At 36.4% G+C, this 17,937-nt stretch overlaps 1 protein-coding gene across 25 annotated transcripts in view; it reads right to left on the minus strand.

Annotated features, from left to right (window-relative positions):
• LOC129755407 (gamma-aminobutyric acid receptor subunit alpha-4) overlaps positions 1 to 17,937 on the minus strand; it is a 706,839-nt gene that overhangs the window by 43,744 nt on the left and 645,158 nt on the right. For 11 of the 25 annotated variants that reach the window (XM_055751878.1, XM_055751872.1, XM_055751879.1 and 8 more), the window contains one exon: positions 5,664 to 5,975. The exons of 13 other annotated variants lie outside the window; for them this stretch is intronic. In XM_055751878.1, the coding sequence (XP_055607853.1) occupies positions 5,664 to 5,975 (312 nt within the window). The remainder of the gene's footprint in view (positions 1 to 5,663; positions 5,976 to 17,937) is intronic. One more of the 25 variants, XM_055751873.1, reaches the window with a different exon arrangement.

Below are 17,937 nucleotides of genomic sequence, written 5' to 3' on the forward strand. Positions count from 1 at the left end.
GGACCAAAAATCCAGGTAATACCCGAGTAAATTTTGTCAAAACTCAGAAATTAATCAACAAAAAAACTTGAAATCAAAAGTTTTCATCAAAACTTATCGACAGATTTTAAATGGTATTTTCGGCTCCCGAAAAAACTTTGATGATTTTTTTCGCTAAACTTGCTCAAAAAGGTTTGCTTTAAATTCAACAAAAAACACAACACAATAGTTTTTTGATTTTCCAAATAAAGTGCATAAATGCGAGAAAATACGGGTTGTTTACAATGAAATCTAGGCTACCGGGCCGGGTCGAACTGTTCCAAAATGTTGTATTAAAAATATAAAACCGGACAATCTGGCAACCTTAATATAGACCCTGACCAGTGATGCCAACTGTTTTTCAGAAATGTCTGGAAGATTTTGAAAAAATGTCTGGAAAAGTGTGGAAAAGTCTGGATAGCAAACTTTATAGGTGATGACCTTTTTTTTTGTTTTTGGTCGCTAGATAGCCATATTAAAGTTTTTAGCGAATAACACTCATTACTTCATAATATTCATACATTATATACACTATCAATGCCTGAGACTATTGTGGTGATGTCGGCGGTACTACGTTTTATGCTTTACGTCCTGTTTTACTACCATCTTCGTGGCATTTCTCACTCTTCAATTACTTATTCGAATCATTTTCTGCCATTTTGAAACGAATATTTTGAATTTTGACTGTTTTGTCAGAAAATTCACGTCGAAACTCAAAAGTCTGAAAATGTCTGGAAGAAGTGGCAAAAATCTGGAAGTCTGGAAAACAAAAAAAATGTCTGGCAAAAGTCCAAAAAGTCTGGAAGATCCAGAAAAAATCTGGAAGGTTGACATCACTGACCCTGACCGCAAAGGAAGGCTAAAAATAATTCTCTATATTAATGAATTGAAAATTGCACTGGTTGAAGGTCAAATTAATATAAAAAAATCAGTTTTCTTCATGAAATGTCTTAGACAGAGTTAAAAAGCTGGAAATGATAAATGTATTTAAAAAAAATCAATCAATCGGTTGCAAAAATATTCCATTGAATCAGAATTAAAAGTTTTTGTATTAAAAATACAGAATGAGATAGTAAAAGTTGTTCAAGAATAAGATACGAATCGAACTCTTTATTTTTGAGCACTTTAAAATTAGAATTCGTAATCACATATTTTTATGGCTTTTTATTATTTTCAATAATTTTTTAATAATTTATAGCTCTTAATTTACAAAGCTTCATCAATAGACGGTAAGTTCAATAAAATTGCTTTAAAAATTCTGAAAATACTTTTAGAATTTCTCGAATAATCATTTTTAAAGTTTGTGAAAATTTAGAATTTTAATTTGGTTGTTCAAATTTTTGTTTAAATTTAAGTATTTAGTTTTATTATCAAGCTATGGATTGGTTAACTCGCCTGATTTCCTCCTTTAAATTCTTAAAAAGTTATCTTTTCATTTTAAATCTGATTCTAAAATCATTCTGGACGTTTATATAACATAGATGAATTTTGTTCTTTAAATGAATTCGATTGGATTCACTGACTTCACTGAGTAAAAATGTATAACATTTAAAAATTTTATGGAGCGCCGATGTGGTCTAGTGGATAGGCTGGCGCGAGTCTGGTTCTGGTATGCCAGGCGTACTGGGTTCGATTCCCGGTATCGGCGAGAAAAACTTTTGGGTTCGAATCCCATAAGTTGCCGACAGGTAAGATGTGTTTCCTCATATAACTGACTATATAATAAGTATGTTCAATCAGTTGCCAGCTGGCCAGGTATATACACGGATGCCGGAATACCTGTAAGTAAACTAGCCCACCTGATTGACTCATACTTCCGAAATAAACGTACATCAACACGATACATTTATCCATAACAGTTCATACGAAGCCATGGGGTCCGGGTGTGGTGTACGCGTTGCATTGGAGATTTGCCAAACATAATAATCTAAGAATGCACGTGAGCACATACTTAGGCAGAAACTGCGGTGAATCCGTGCACCCACGGTGGATAACCAACATACATACATACATAACATTTAAAAATTTTATGATTTAACCTTTGAATTGTTTTTTTTTTTGTATCCTGAGAAATGTTGCTGCAATAAAAACGATGAATATATGCACGCACTCAAGACTGCCCCAAATTTGTAAGGAAAATTCAAAACCTGTAAAATGTTAAGCGCTGCAGGCTAAAATTGATCCTAGTGGAAGATCTCATACCAAATTTGGGCCAAAATGGATCACGGGAAGGGGTCGCTCAACAAGCCTGAAGTTTGTGTGGGATTTTGAGACATTTTGTTCGGGAGAAACATGAAAACCCAGTTTTTCATGGATAACTTTGGTTTCCTTGGGCCGATTTCTTTTAAAAACGGGTTTTCTTAAAGCTCAAATTATGAAAAATTCAAGTTGAAATGAAAAAGTTATGAGGCTTCGAAAATCGGCTAACTTTTTTAAGGGTGGTTTTCATAATTGTTTATGTGTCGAAACGTTCAAACATTTCGACCCAGCATTAACCGTGATGAATACCACCCTTAAAAAAGTTGGCCTGTTTTTGAAGCCTAACAACTTTTTAATTTTAACTCGAATTGTTTTGCAGTCTTCGGATACGATATTTTCCATAATTCAAGCTTTAAGAAAACCCGTTTTCAAAAGAAATCGGCCCAAGGAAACCAAAGTTATTCATGAAAAACTGGTTTTTCATATTTCTCCCGTACAAAATGTCTCAAAATCCCGTACAAACTTCAGGCTTGTTGAGTGACCCCTTCCCGTGATCCATTTTGGCCCAAATTTGGCATGAGACCTTCTACTAGCCCGAGGATCTATCTTAGCCTGCAGCGCATAACTTTTTCAAATGTCGGGTCATTTGGGGCTCTTACACTTTATTCGATTTTTTAATAACAATGCAATTAAAAAAAATATTAAATCATTTTCCAAATATCAATGCACTTGGCACACCTGAACACACAAAAAAATCAAAACACGAAAATCTGTGTATCGCTTTTCCACAGGGCTTATTTGTCGATATTAGTAGCGGAAAATCGCGTACGTCCTTCTCAAAAATTTGATTCTGTTCTCCCATAGTTTGGATTAGGGCTGAGGCCTCCTGCTAAGGTGGTGTTCGTGTAAAACTGCCAATATATCCAAGGTGTGTATATATAGGAGTTGTAACGATATGAGAAACTCCCGATTCAGCCTTTTTGATTTGGCTTCTATGGATTACGTAGAGTTTGTTTACTAACAATGCCCTCAGCTCGTACAAATTTTCCGATGTTTACAAACAAACTAACTGAACCTCACCACGCTCTCCTCGCCTACTTACTGACAAAGTCAGAGAACCTTGTGATCTAATAACCTTGAATATATCCTAATAAGGGTATATACAGTCGATGGTATTGATGGTATCGATCGCTAGATTAAGTAAGTTTAAAATATTATGGTAAAATGGTATATTATAGAAAAATAAATTTAATTTAAGGTGCGCTGAAGAGGAGTGAAAAGCCAAAAGTAGCTCGAAACGTCCGGACCAACTGGCAAGTAATTTTGTAGTTATTTATTCGCCGAAAAAAGTCGATAGCAAAAACATACAACTTATCGCGGCGATTAGCTAATTAAACAACACTTTATTTTATAATGATTTTGAATTTAATTTGTTTCTACTTGAATAGTTTAACGTGTATTTTTCTATTTAGTTGTTTTTCAGTTAACAATAATTGTTTTTTCTATAAGTAAAACTTCAAAAACGTATTCATTATTTTATAAAAGACATTTGTACAGTTTTTTTTCTGTTTTTTTATTGTTCATCATATTTTTTTCATGAATAAAAATATTTGATTAAAGTTTGTTGTTCGATGCAATTCTATATATTTTGTCTTTTGATCAGTTTTTTTTTCAAATTAATTTAAAAATTGTTCTTCCTAGCACATGAAAATCAATTTTTCCTGGAACCCTTCTATTAATTTCATTTTTCTCACACGAAAAAAAACAAACCTAAATCAACTATTGATGTTTGACACGCGTTGCTCGAAGCCTTTTTGCTGCAAATAATATGAAGCTAGTAGTGCTTAATTAAAATGCCAACAGCATACTTGGGGCCAGAGCGAGAGTGTTATTCATTAGGTTTCGAGCAGGTTCCTCCCAACTACTTGAGTTTTCCCCCTCCCGTCGATCTATCCGGTAAGAAAAATAATCCTACCATTAACCCTGCCTCCATCTTTCATTCACGACACGGAAATGGCCCTGGCCCTGTTGATGAGGTTACCCGATTCCTTAGCACGGAAAAAAATATTTTTGGTGAAAAATGTTACTGTCAAATTTCGTTGTTTTTGTCAATGATGTTTTCTACGACATTTTCTGTGTCATTTGAAAGATTTTTTCAGAATTTTGTTTTCACTATTTTCAGGCTCCCAGTGCCGCAGGATGAAGGTGGGCATGTTCTTTATTTAGCCCATTAGTTCAACCTTTTCGTTCGAGCAGCAATTTACGTATTCGTGATAAGCACGAGTATGGCGACCGAAAAAAATTGGAATGGGTGTGTGTATGTGGTTCCATTCTGAGGTTTGTAGGACCGTGAAACAAAAGGTTTTCGAGGATAGTACCTAGAACCAAGGTAGTGCCTTAGGCCAGGGAAGGGTGTTATTTTTCGTCCTTTCCTTTTTCGGGTTAATTCCATGAATGGGAAACGAATATTAGTCTTAATATTTCTGACTGTGTCAGTGTAGTGTGGGTATGGAAATTTTGTTGGGAGCAGAAAAAAAAGTAAAACTACTACTACCTGTTCCGGAGGCTAGGACACGAGTTATGGAATTATGTAAAAATGCCATTTCCGGTCGGTCGGCACCTGAATTGGAAGTTATCTATAGAGAGCGAGAAGGGAAGATTGTGAACTATATCTACATTTTCTTGTTAGTGGATTTTAATATCAGATAAAAAAAATGGAAAATATTTGTTCTGATTTTAATTTTGTATCAACAAAATTTCATTGTCCCCTTTTGATCAAGATGAGCAAAATGAAGCCTGAGAATAACTCAAAAGAAACATTTGAAAACACAGTCTAAGTTTCATCAGAGCCATATGGGGCTTGTGATATAGCTCAGCTGGCAAGTCAGTTGCTTTCTGAGCCGATGTCCGTGAGTTCGAGCCCAAGAGTAAACATCGATAATAGTTGTACCGAATAAGTTTTTCAATGACTTGTCCGCCAATTTCATCGTTGATATAAGTCGCGAATGACATAAAGATGTTAAAACGACTATAATCGAAACAAAAAAAATAAGAGCCATATAAAACTATCTCAGCTATTTGGATTGTCAAAAGTTTCAATATCATTTTTAATATACTGTTGAAAAGAGGGTTTTTGAGTCCTTTGTTATCTTTGATTAACATTTCATGGGGATTATGAAAATTCAGACTATATCTACATATTTATTGCTTCGGCAATCGAGGGTCCGAAGGGTCCAAGATGTATTCAACTCGCATCAAGAACTCTAGCCCGAAGCCTTTCTCTGCTTGCACAAACTGCATTGGTGCTGCCTTTGGCCTCTCAAACAACACACTACAAACAAAACTAGTCCCATCTGAAGGCACGGTAAATTTACGGTTCGTAACCACGCGACTAACTAGTTAGGCAACAACAAATGAACCACGCACCGGACCGAAAGCAAACTTACAAAGCTCGTTTCCATGACGCCAATTTCATTGATCTTGGTTTCGACCGTGGTGCCCTGCCTCGGGACACCACGCTTCCGGGATGTGTCCGATGCCGCGGCACCTTGTTGCATGCCCTCCTCCATTATTACGGCACTGTTTGGCCGGGAACGAGTGCCACCGGAAGTTGGGCCACCACCGGAAGTAGCTCCTGCAGGAGACGCGCCACTTGTCGCACTTCCTGATGCTGTGGCCGCTGCTGCTTGCTTCGAGGCTGCCATGGCCGTTTGGAACTCGTTTTCAATGGTTTCCTGCTCGTTGAAATAAGTTTTCGACTTTAAAAGGTAAATTTTGGGGGGGACTCTGGTCAGATTTCGAGTGCGTTTTCTGAGCTAACAACGATCTCCTTTTTGAGGAGTAGAAGTGGTTGTGAAATGTGAAATTTGGTGGAATGTTGTTGGTGTGTCTGGATTTTTCGGACGGACACGGTGCATTTCGAGTGACACACAATCAATGAAAGTGGCGCATTTCGAGAACGATTGGGACGTTTGTTAGTTTGTTAGTCAGCGGGTGGTTGAGATTGGTAAGAAACGAGGTTAGTCAAATGCCCATGCTAATTAAATGTTAGTTTGGAAAGTAACCAAAGTAGAGTTAGTTATGTGGTTTGCTTAAAATTTCTTAGAGGATGGAGTACCGACTTGAAACTATATTCAAATGAATACCATCAGATTATAAGTAACTTTATACGAAAGAACATAACCTTGAACTTCTCGGTTGAAATTTTTTGTCTCATATCAGAAATTTCATCGATAATATCAATCATAAAATTTGAAGGAAAACATCTTTCAAAAAATTCGTCGAACATGTCGCTATATCTGGCAGCCGGGAGAAGTTAAACTTCCTTCAACGCCAAAAGATGTACATTAGACCGCTGCAAGCTTTGTATGAAAATTTCAAATTCTTAAATTTTTACACCTCCCATAACTTTTTTTGATTGTTTTTGCTGCCAGAAATAGCAATAAAATTTTTGGAAGCGATCCATCCAGTCCTGAATTAGCGCAACGAGTTTTAATTTTGTATGGAAATTTGTATGGGAAAACAAAATTTTTCATTCAAAAATCGCCAGAGATGTTCTGAAAGTTCCAAGAAATAATACTTTGGATGAAAAATGTTCCTTGATTCTTGCAGTACATTTCATGTGAACAAAGCACAAACCTAAATTGTACCCCAGGAAAGATATTCAATGTTTTATAAAATTTTTGTTTTCAAAATTCATTTTTTTAATTATATCGTTTTTCACTGCTTGTTTGAAAGCTGTACAACAGTATGACGGAAATAAAAAATCTCAAAAAACTGCTTTGCATTGCCAAAGAACTTATTGACATATAAAGCCTTTGCAAAAACATTTCATGCAATTATTAACAGCTCTAGCAAGCAAAGGCTGCCATTTTTTAATACTTTTCAATGGATTCAGATTTTTTATTTTGAAATGGTTATAACTTTTTTCATGGAATTCTTAGCTGCTTGTTTTGTAAGCAAAAAATGAAGCTTAAGAATAGTCAAAACTAAAAATTAAAGACCGACTTCATTTCAAGCATATTTGAATTTTGTGGATGATTTAATGTGCAAAAATTTCTTCTTCCATACAAATTTCCATACAAAATTTAATCGCGTTGCGCTAACTCAGGAATCAACCAAATCATCTCAAATTTTACACTGATGCTTGGTGACCCAAAAGGCATCGGAAAAACATATGGGAGCAAAAAGTCATTTTTTGCAGCGGTCTAATGTACATGCTTCCATTCCACAGGCTATAACTTGGTCATCTGAAGATATTCTAATGTACACTCTTTTAAAAAGTTGTTCAGCATAAAATTTATATTTATATAAATGACTCGAAATAATCTCAGTCTAATAATCAATAACTTAACTCTTCTGGCAGAAAGTATATGTTTGTCTACAGCATGATAACTTAAAAGAAAGAACTCAAGCAACATATGTAAAGCTTGTGAAAATAGTTTATTGTGTTTATTGCTATCACTGGGAAATCATCAGACCTGTTTAGTGTTTACTGCATAGTTATAATGTTCATTGTGAGGAGAACGTGTGCTGTGTCAGCGAAAGATTACAGTTCAGGTTATGGACATAACTTAGTTTTATGCGTATAATTTTACAGTAGATCAAGAAAGTGTGTCTAAAATTTTTGAGAAATGGTTGTTTTCACATATTTCATAAGCTTGATAAAAGAGCTCTAAAGTTCAGATGCCCTACAAAAATCTATTAAGGTGTTTAAATTTTTAATTGCATTGAATATAAATAATTATGAAGGCTTATTTATAGTAAGATTGATTTTTCTTATTTTTATTTCATGAATGTGATCAGCAGATGTCTTCTACACTTATCTTTTACTTAGTATTCGGAAGATTGTAACTCGGATTTTCCTTTTTTGAGTCCTTTTGAATTGAAACCTGGAAACTTCTTAAGAAGGTACTTAATCTGCGATTAACCTTAACAGATTGGGAGTGGAATGAACGAAAGATAACGTTTCAGATTAAATCCTCACATTTAACATCTCATATTCTATCTCTTACTTCTATCTTTTTCCATTCCACTTTTTTATTTCTCACTTGTGTTTGCTTTTCGGTGTCTCATGTCCTCTATATTACGCCTGTATTTTACTTATCACGTATCTCATACCATGTCTCACCTTTTGTTTACCTTTCTTCATTGCGTTGCTATAAATCCTACGTTTCATGTTTCACGCTTATTGTTTACGTCCCATGTCCACGTAGGCTTACCAGACGTCCTACTTTGGTAGGACATGTCCTTCTTTTTCGACCCTTGTCCTACCGTTCTATTTTGGACCCAAAATGTCCTACTTTTATACGATTAGGGCCATTATCTTGTTTATAAAATTTTTTTCTTTGCGTTTTTTATAATTTCGATCCATTTTTCACGATCCTTATAGGCGCTTTTCCATTTCAATGCAAAACTATAATATTTCATCCAAAGTAAGGTATTTTTCTTTGAAAGTGCCATAAAAACCTTTGTTTTGTTTATGTTTTGATACGATTGCGTTTCGGTGGTAATTCAACGCTTTGCAGAAGAAAGTGAAAGTTTGAAAAACGATTGATAAATATGATCAATAATTTTTGAAAACTGTGATTTTGAATCCTATGTCGTCAGGTAATTTAAAAATACGTTTTCAATTTCAACGTTCAATGGTATTTTTATTTTCTGGGTACGATTCTTCTAAAACGAACCTCGAATTGGTCTAACAGTGAACACTCAGGTGTCCTTTGTATCACTTATGCAAAAAAAATTTTCAGCTTAACTCGACAGCAGATTTCAAGTTTAGTCCAAATAAGAAGCCATCCGTGTTAGAAAAATTTTTATACATCCGCTTTCACTTTCCAACGTTTTCATCAAATACAGCCATGTTTGAATGCCGTACTTCATTTTGCAAAGTTTTTCTTCATTACGGAGCAATGTTTCATTTTCCATGTTGGATTAAAAAATAAACATCATTTTCCTTGCTCAAGCGATGAACTAAATTTCTGTTACTTGACATCAGCATTTCGAAATTACGAAACGTTTGTGTTCAGAGTTCCATTCCTATTTGTTGAAAATTGAAGAGTTGCTAGAAAAAATCGGCTCTCCAGAAAAGTATGCTCCAGGACAAAATTAACTTTAATTTTTTTAATAAAAATAAATAATAACGACGAAATATTGAATTTAAAAAACAGAATTACCTAAAAATGTTAAATAACGTTTTTGATCTCAATTTGTTGTGATATCATCTTTTCTTATTAAAAATGTGTGTAAAAACAATAAAAATTACAAAACAAAGCGTCCTACTTTTCGTCCTACTTCAGATTGAAAAACGTGTTACTTTTTCATAGTATTCTGAGCAAAATGTCCTACTTCCCGAAATTTTATTCTGGTAGACCTATGTCCACTTCATATTTTTTGCGTCTTATCTCTTACGTCTAACTTCTTACTTTGTACATCTTAGTTTCTCTCGTTCTACTTTTAAAATTTGAAACTACTCCCCTAAGGTCTTTTATGTCACATTTTACGTCTCACGTCTTACTTTAACTATCAATTATGTGTTTCGGTAATAAACTACGCAAATAACAATAGCATAAGAACTTTTATTTTTAAGTCTGGTCTTTAAATTCTAGAGTGATTACATTAACGTGGTTTGTTTTTTGGTGTTCGCTATAAGACGAAACTCTTGGAGCTGAGTGTGTTGTTGCAGCATCCCGCAATGGACAGTTTTGCCATGTTAAGCATCTCCCTTCTCAAGACATCACATAGTGATCGAACCTTGGTGGTAGTCGGACTTCCCTTCAACTCCTTGTGACCGTCGTCACCGGCATAGGAATACGACTTGGATGCATAACAGTGATAACTAAAATTTGGGAATTTCTCATTCAAGTTGTGAAAAAAGTCAAGTGTACTTCAAGAAGATTTGATTAATAGGAATTAAAGGTACATTGTCCATTGTTGAAAAATCGCCAGCAAAATCGTGGCCTAGAGGATAGCATCCTTGTCTTCAAAGCCAACGTTAATAAGATCGAAACCCGGTCGTGACATAACCTGGCACTCATAGTATGATGAAGGTTGGCGGTTTTAGCATTAGTGAACTGTACGCCTCAAAGATGCAGCACATGCATGTGGATTGATCTTTACAAGGGAACTTAGATTACACTTGAAGATCCTACCTAGTTATGTGTGCCCAGCAAACATTTTTGTAGGTATATTTCTCAGCAACTTTGTTATACGTTTCATATACATTATAGAATGATCGTATGAAACTCGAAAAAACAGCATTTACCTACCAAAGTGGAGGCAATATACATACAAATTTTCAACTTCTGGCTAAAACGATGAGAGTATACGATTTCGACACCATATTCATACATACTGAAAGAATGCAAGAGAGCACAATTTTTTTCCTCTCAACGCATGCAAACCGTTGCCAGCGACAATATTTCCTGCTCCGGCATTGGGCAATTCTTGCAAATACATCATCTGATTTTTAGCAATCTGGTTGCACTGCTGGTCGCAGAGAGAACAACAAAGCTGTTCTCTCACTTGACCCACGCGGGAGAAAGCAAAGGAACGAAATCGTCTTCAAAATCTGCAAACATGGCGGACTTTCAATCATATCCGATTTAAACCATTTAATCCGACTTCAAGTAACGATTTTTACAACCTTTTACTTGCGTTAGTTGGAATTACGATTCGCAGAAACGTTTTTGAAGACTTGAGTTATCATTTTTAATGCGATTTCATGTTTGCTGGGTGTGCTCGTAGTGCTACCGGTAAACAATTGCAACTTCAACCAATAGTGCAGAAGTGTCATGTAGTATAGCAAAGTAAAACTAGTGACGCGGGGTCATACCACAATAGATCAACTCAATGATCACAGTGGACTAGTAGAAACCATGGATTGGCCCCGCGTAACCGATGTGAATGCGTAGCCATGGTCCCGCTGGTATGACCCAGTTTCTGGTGGAGAGTGCGGAAGCGATGTGACAGCTGCTGCACAGGCCACGTCATGTTTCACTTGTTCTTCCACTTGGTTGTCGATGTGTGCTCACTAAACGATACTTCTAGCCAGACATTTCATCCTCTCTCTGCCCGGGTGACCGTGGTGCAGTCGTTCTATAATTGGATTCTTGTAAATTTCCGGCACCATCACTCGTTGACTGAAAAGAACGCAGCCTTGTATCAAGGAATGACTCTCTTTTCGGTGGTAGAAAGTCTGCACGTTCGGGTTGTCGATTTCATTTGGGCTGGCTGGCTACTCATCTTCCAAGTATTGAGCCTCTTTCTTGAACACCTTGCCATGAGCGATAGCAGCGGCGTTCATCTTGGAAGTGACAGGTGTGTTGTCAACGAAGTCTTCCAAGACCGCTGACATATCGTCCTCGAGGTACATATCAACGATAACGTGCTCTTCTCCGGGCTTGGTCACCCAAACGATGAGTCTTGAGAGGACATCCGCGTACCCGAACTTTGTCGTGGGAACGTAGTTAATAACCGTAGGACAGCAGAACAAGTTTCGTTCGCTGCAATTGGTTTGAGGTGTGTGTCGCAATACCCTTGTGTGATCCGAAAGTGCGGAACAGTAGTTAGAAGTCTGTCTCAAGAGCAAACTTTCATCCCAACAACAATCGATGACACTTCGTATCTGCGTAGACAAGTGCGAGGGCTTCCTTATCGATTTGCCCGCATCCCTGTTCACGAGGCGTGTTTGGCGCCGTTGGGCGCCAGGTGAAACTTTGCTTTTTCCCCAGGAACGGGTCAACCCAAAAGGGGCTGCCCAGCAACACCCAGTCTCTAGTCTAAAGCCACGGGGACTATTGAGTTTGGGCGTTCAAGGTCTCTTTTGGTTCCTGGGTCTCAGGGCGTATGTTGGGCTGGGAGAGTTTTCGGATGGATTCCTAACAACGAGGGTTACCTTTTGTTTGGTGTATATTCGGCGAATTCACGATGTCGGAAGAAAAGCACAGGGGATGGGGCTGGTAGCGCCAGGCGACGCCAGGATGGGACGGCAAGGCTGGGCGATCCGGTCTCTCTCCTAGATTGGATTTTCGTTTGGTCGGTGTTGCTTGAGCTGGCAAATCTCGGATTTCGGTTTCGATTCACCACGGTACCACTCACTGCACGGTTTATCGTTCGGACCGTTTCGGATGATCGTCCACATACTTTGCGGAGCGCTTGCTAGATACGTCCGTTCACTTTCGCCGCTGAAAACCCAGAGACTTGGTTCAGCGTCTTGACTCGCCAAGTTGATTCGGCGTCTCGACGCTGCGCTGCTTATTTGCGTTCTTCCAGAACGCGTGGTTGAGGTCGTTGCGTTCAAGCGAAAGCAACGTTTCAGTACAACGCATGTGCGTTTTCGGTTTCGCATACTTTTTGCTGACCACCACGTGTTTGAATTTGAATTCACCGTTGCGTTGCTTTTATAATCTAAGCTAGCCAATTTCAAATCCTAACTCCGACCCATCAATTTATATTATTGAAAAAAAAAAAAAAAAAACAAAAGCAATGTTACCGAGTTGGTAACAACCTTCTCTGCGACGACCACAATGTCTAATGTCGGGTTGCAGTGGGTCTGCATCACGTCAGATTAGAGTAGCTCCTCGAGCAATCGAACGAACGTTGGCTGTCATCTGACCAGGCCCATTTTGCGTCTTTCTTCGACAGTCGATCGAGTGCTCTAAGGAGCTGGTGCATCTCCTTGATGAAATTCGCAATAATAATTTAAGGCGCCCGAGAATGAACGCAGCACGGTGAGATTTCTCGGCGGTGACATCTGCGAGATGGAAGACACCTTCCCGGGTCCGTGCGGATACCGTTACGATTCTTACTCTACCTCCATCTGTAGATAAGTGTTTGACAGGTCAATCACACCAAAATACTTACAGCCAGCCAGCTTTGCGAAGTTGTCGTCAGGGATAGGAAAAAGGTACTTATTTGCCTAAAGCATAGCGTTTAATCCCGTTGAATAATCCCCGCAAATGCGAAACACCGGATCTCCATCTGCGTCACACTGAGCCTTCCGAGCAGCCTCGATGTGTAGAGCACAGTCTGAGTAGTCGGCCGGCTCCAGCACTCCAATTTTCTGCAATCGGTTGAGTTCCTTCTCTATCAGCCCCTGTGAGTGGAAAGGAACTGGCCGATACAGCTTGTGGCCTTCGTTTTTGTGCAACGCCCGAGGCCGTCTTGGAACACCTCCAAAAATTTTGCTTTTAGAGGGGCACTACTCGATGACAAATTCTTGACAGTTGTGAGTTGCTCGCAATAATCGTTGATCGGAGTGTCATACAACCCAAAGGCTTCCATCAGGTCGGAACGCTTGGTGGTTTTTCGTGACGTGACGTCAAACTCGAAGTCCCACTCCAACGGCAGGGGTTTGCCTGATGCTGTGGCTACTCGAAGTTCCGTTGAGATAGTTTTTGGATTGTCGAGCAGGGGAAGCGAATCCGTCAAGATGGTGGTATAATCCGATCCATAACATTTCGTTCAAATGACACAAAAATGGATCAGTATTCGTCAAAGTTTATTGAAAATCTTATTAGAAATGCGGCCAAGGTTTATGACTGCTTTTCAAAATATGAAAATTACGTTAGTCAATCGATCAAGTAAATCAATGAGCATAGAAGGACAAGTTTTCAATTAATTTTTAAATGCACAAGAAATACGAGTTTAACTATCGCAATTGAATTTATACACCCAACTATTCAGATTAGATTTTAAAAATATATGGAACGAGGTTTTTTAATCGTCTGTATCAAATGGCAACATCATTTGGTTTCTTCGTAAACTATGAGGAGTTTTCGCCTTCAGGCCGTATACAGATTCCAACTATCACTTATCAAAATTCATTTTAAAATGCTTTATGCGTTGGCAGTTAAATGCATGTTACAGGTTTTGAATACAGTTGAAAGATTTTAAATTGATGGTTTTGAAGCAATAAGAATATTACTCGTTTATGTCTTGAACAGTTTTTCTCGGTGTTTATTTAAATCTTTGATTAAATTTTTTAAAGACTTTTTTTTCATGATAATGTTTCGCTCTAGCTTTGAACTTTTTGTTGTTTTACACTTTTTTAGTAAATTTTGTAGGCGTCCTTTCATCAAAATCTTAACTCTTTCAGTTATTTAGTATTTTTCCATCATTTGTACATCAATATTTAAAGGGAAACATGCCCTGTCTCATTTACCCTATTTGTATTTTGTTATCTTTTGTAGTTGGGAATTCCTAGGCTTTATCCACTTCTAAAATAGTTTTCAGAGATCTCATCTACATCAATTACAATTTATCACAATTTTCAGATAATTGTGATCGCTAATCAGACAGATAATCGCTAGAATGTCATCAGAAAAATCTTATCACATCAATTTACAAAATTGGCGCAAGGAATCAAACTAGGTCAAACGTAGGTGTTAATTCGATTCGAGTGCTCCAAGGAATAAGAAACCGAAGAAGAAAACAAAGGCAAAAAAAGGCATAAGAAGAAACTTTTGTAATCAAATTTAACGGAAAGCAAAGTATAAATGGGCAAAAAAATGGTGACAGTATTTTTTCTTTCTTCATTCTCCATGGCAGGAGCAAGAGGAGGTGCACTTCTAGAATTGGTTGCTACCGAAAAATGGGAAGCAAACATTGAACATTGAAAGCGCTCTCTAATTGGTTTATACTCATATACAATCACACACACACACTTTGTTTGGCTCCGGTCGGACTAAAATTTGGGACAGTTTCCCCGCCAATCGGTGGACGGTTTTATAACGGTTATATTAAGCTATCCGAAATGCTAGTCCCAACGGTATGGCGGAGTTTGTTGCTTTTCCTCTCATTTCTGTCTGTCTGTTGGTGCTACTGTAAGAATAGTGTTTGAGTCCTTTTTCGGCGGGTAAATTTTCTGTTATTCAAGTCCTGTTGTCGCCGTCGTAGCTGTTGTCGTTTGTGAGTCGTTTCAAATTACTCTAAGTGGCAGAACCAATTGTTGACACTCTGTTGGGAGATGGGACCAGTTGAATTACTGCGTGGAGTTTTTACCCAGTGGTGTATTCGAAGGAAAGTGGAGTTTTGTTTTTAAATGAAATTTGGAATCAACTTTTTATCTCGAAATTCTTGACATTATTCTTTTAGAAAAAGATAAAGTAAATCTTGTCAAATAAATCAAGTAAATCAAGTAAATCTTGACAATTGGGTATCCTACTGGTTTTGGTAAAAGTGTATTCAATATATAGGACGTTTCGGCTTCTCAGTCATGTAATTTTGAACAAAAACTAGAAACAGCACATTTTCTCAGTGTCCTACGTTTCGGCCATGATCTTGGCCATCATCAGGGATATCTATAAATTTATTTCATTGAAAAACATTTTGTTTAACATATTTAAGATAAAAAAATTAAAAAATTTCGACTTACAGAGAGTGTACTGTTTGTCAAATGGTAGAATCCTGGCTATTGTATTGTTGTTGTTTTTCCTTTTTTCCTTCCGATCTGTTAAATTTAATTTATTGAACAATATTAATTTACCTGAATTTAGTGTATGGCATGAAAAGATGTACATACCAGTGTAAATTGAATAATTAATCACTTTTGAGAAATGTTACGGTTGTTTTTAACTTGTCTGTCTTCTAGCTATCACTTCTTGTTAGATGTTTTATCTATGGTTACAATTATTGGAGATGGATTCTGATGTGTTGTATATCATTTGTGTTGTTGTGTAAGTGAGATGCGAAAAGATGATGCCATACACTAAATTCAGGTAAATTAATATTGTTCAATAAATTAAATTTAACAGATCGGAAGGAAAAAAGGAAAAACAACAACAATACAATAGCCAGGATTCTACCATTTGACAAACAGTACACTCACTGTAAGTCGATTTTTTTTAAATTTTTTTATCTTAAATATGTTTAACAAAATGTTTTTCAATGAAATAAATTTATAGATATCCCTGATGATGGCCAAGATCATGGCCGAAACGTAGGACACTGAGAAAATGTGCTGTTTCTAGTTTTTGTTCAAAATTACATGACTGAGAAGCCGAAACGTCCCATATATAGACTACATTCACCAGTCAAAAAAAAATCATATAGGGTTAGTTGCCCTACTTTGGACCCTTTAAGCGGTGGTTTTTAAATAATCATGCTTTTTTCATAAATGGGCGTGAGGTTTAAATTTTTAAGGAAATTTGTTTATAGTTAATGATCTGTTCTGCAAGTATCAATGAAAATTTTCGACATAAGTATCGCCATTATTGAAAGATATGCAAAAATATGGATGATAGAAATTTCCATCTTTGAACCTACTGTTCCTATTTTGGTACTTAACTGGTTCCTTTCATTGGACTTAGACCTAAAATTCCTTTAAAAAGTATGAATTTTCGAAAATAAATCAACAAATTCCTTAAAAATGTAATCTTTAATCAAATATTATCGTAAAAAAATATCAAAGATTTTTAACGATTAAAACACATAAATTTCTGTTATGAATATTTCAAACACTTTTACTCCATGTCAGCTCTATCAGCAGAACAATAGCTGAAACTTTTTTTGTTTACTTACTTGAAGTTTATTTGTGTAACTGTAAAGCTTTGTGTAGAGCTGAAATGTTCAATAAATATGGGTTCTGAATAATGCTTCAATTAAAAATTCGCACTTTTGTTGAATTGTTGGTATTGGAACAAAGTTTTGATGATGTTAGGTCTAAAAATGGAACATCATAGTCAAAAGTCTCTTATATTTGGACCCATCACAAATTTTCCGGATTTTCCATAAATTTTAATTTATTTTAGGAAAAATAGTTAGTATAGTTAATATTCTTCACAGTGAGAGTAATTTCCCTAAAAAATTTGGCTTGAACAGAAAAAAAACGAGATTTTTCCTTGTTCATCTAAATTTCACAAAACGCACCCTACTAATTGAGCTGTCTGATTTACTACTGATGAGGAGGTGCACTTTTAAAAACGTCGAAAATTTTATTAGAAACACTTTTTATGGCAAAAAGCGGTATGGTTGGATTCAGGAAGAATAAGAGTTCATTGTGAGCATAGTAGTATCTTTATATTATGCTAGAAAAATGAATTATTTACAATTTTCGGCATTTTAGGACTAAAGTAGGCTCTAGGTCCAAAGTAGGAGCACTCACCCTATTTAAAGTGTATTCATTTTAATTTATTTTAGTATTCACTTAACCTGTTTTTTAACGTCATATTTAAACAAAACCGTGATGAATACGTGGAGTTATTTTTTTTATTTTTTTTAGTATCATTATTGAAAAATGTTTCACATATTCTTAGTTTTAAGCTGAAATTTTTAGTCATCTTAGTTTGAAGAATAAATTATAAAAACATTTGTTCTTTAAACAAGTTTCCAGTGTGTTTCAGGGTTTGGAATTTAATTTTCTTCGCGCTGGAACAACATAACAAAGAAAAACCAAAGAAAGTGACATTATCACAACAAATTTCCGCGTTCTCCATACAAATTTTCAATTGGAGGTGCATAGAAAAAAAAAACTTTATTTTGAATAATTTGGGAATGATGATTCCAAATATGTTATTAGTTTTATTTTCTACCAACTCATATTTTCGAGATAACTTAAAATAGTTAAATTTTCAAAGGTGGTGGGAAGTATTAGAGAAACATGAGATATCAAAGAAAGAAAGAACATAGACCGAAAATATCTAAATTTCTCGAAAAAGATACAACGGCTCACCGGCAAGACTTGAACCCGCAATTCCCGCTTCAGTAAAACGGCGTGTTAGC

Source organism: Uranotaenia lowii, chromosome 3 (assembly GCF_029784155.1).
Source record: "Uranotaenia lowii strain MFRU-FL chromosome 3, ASM2978415v1, whole genome shotgun sequence".
NCBI classification, from domain to species: Eukaryota; Metazoa; Arthropoda; class Insecta; order Diptera; family Culicidae; genus Uranotaenia; species Uranotaenia lowii.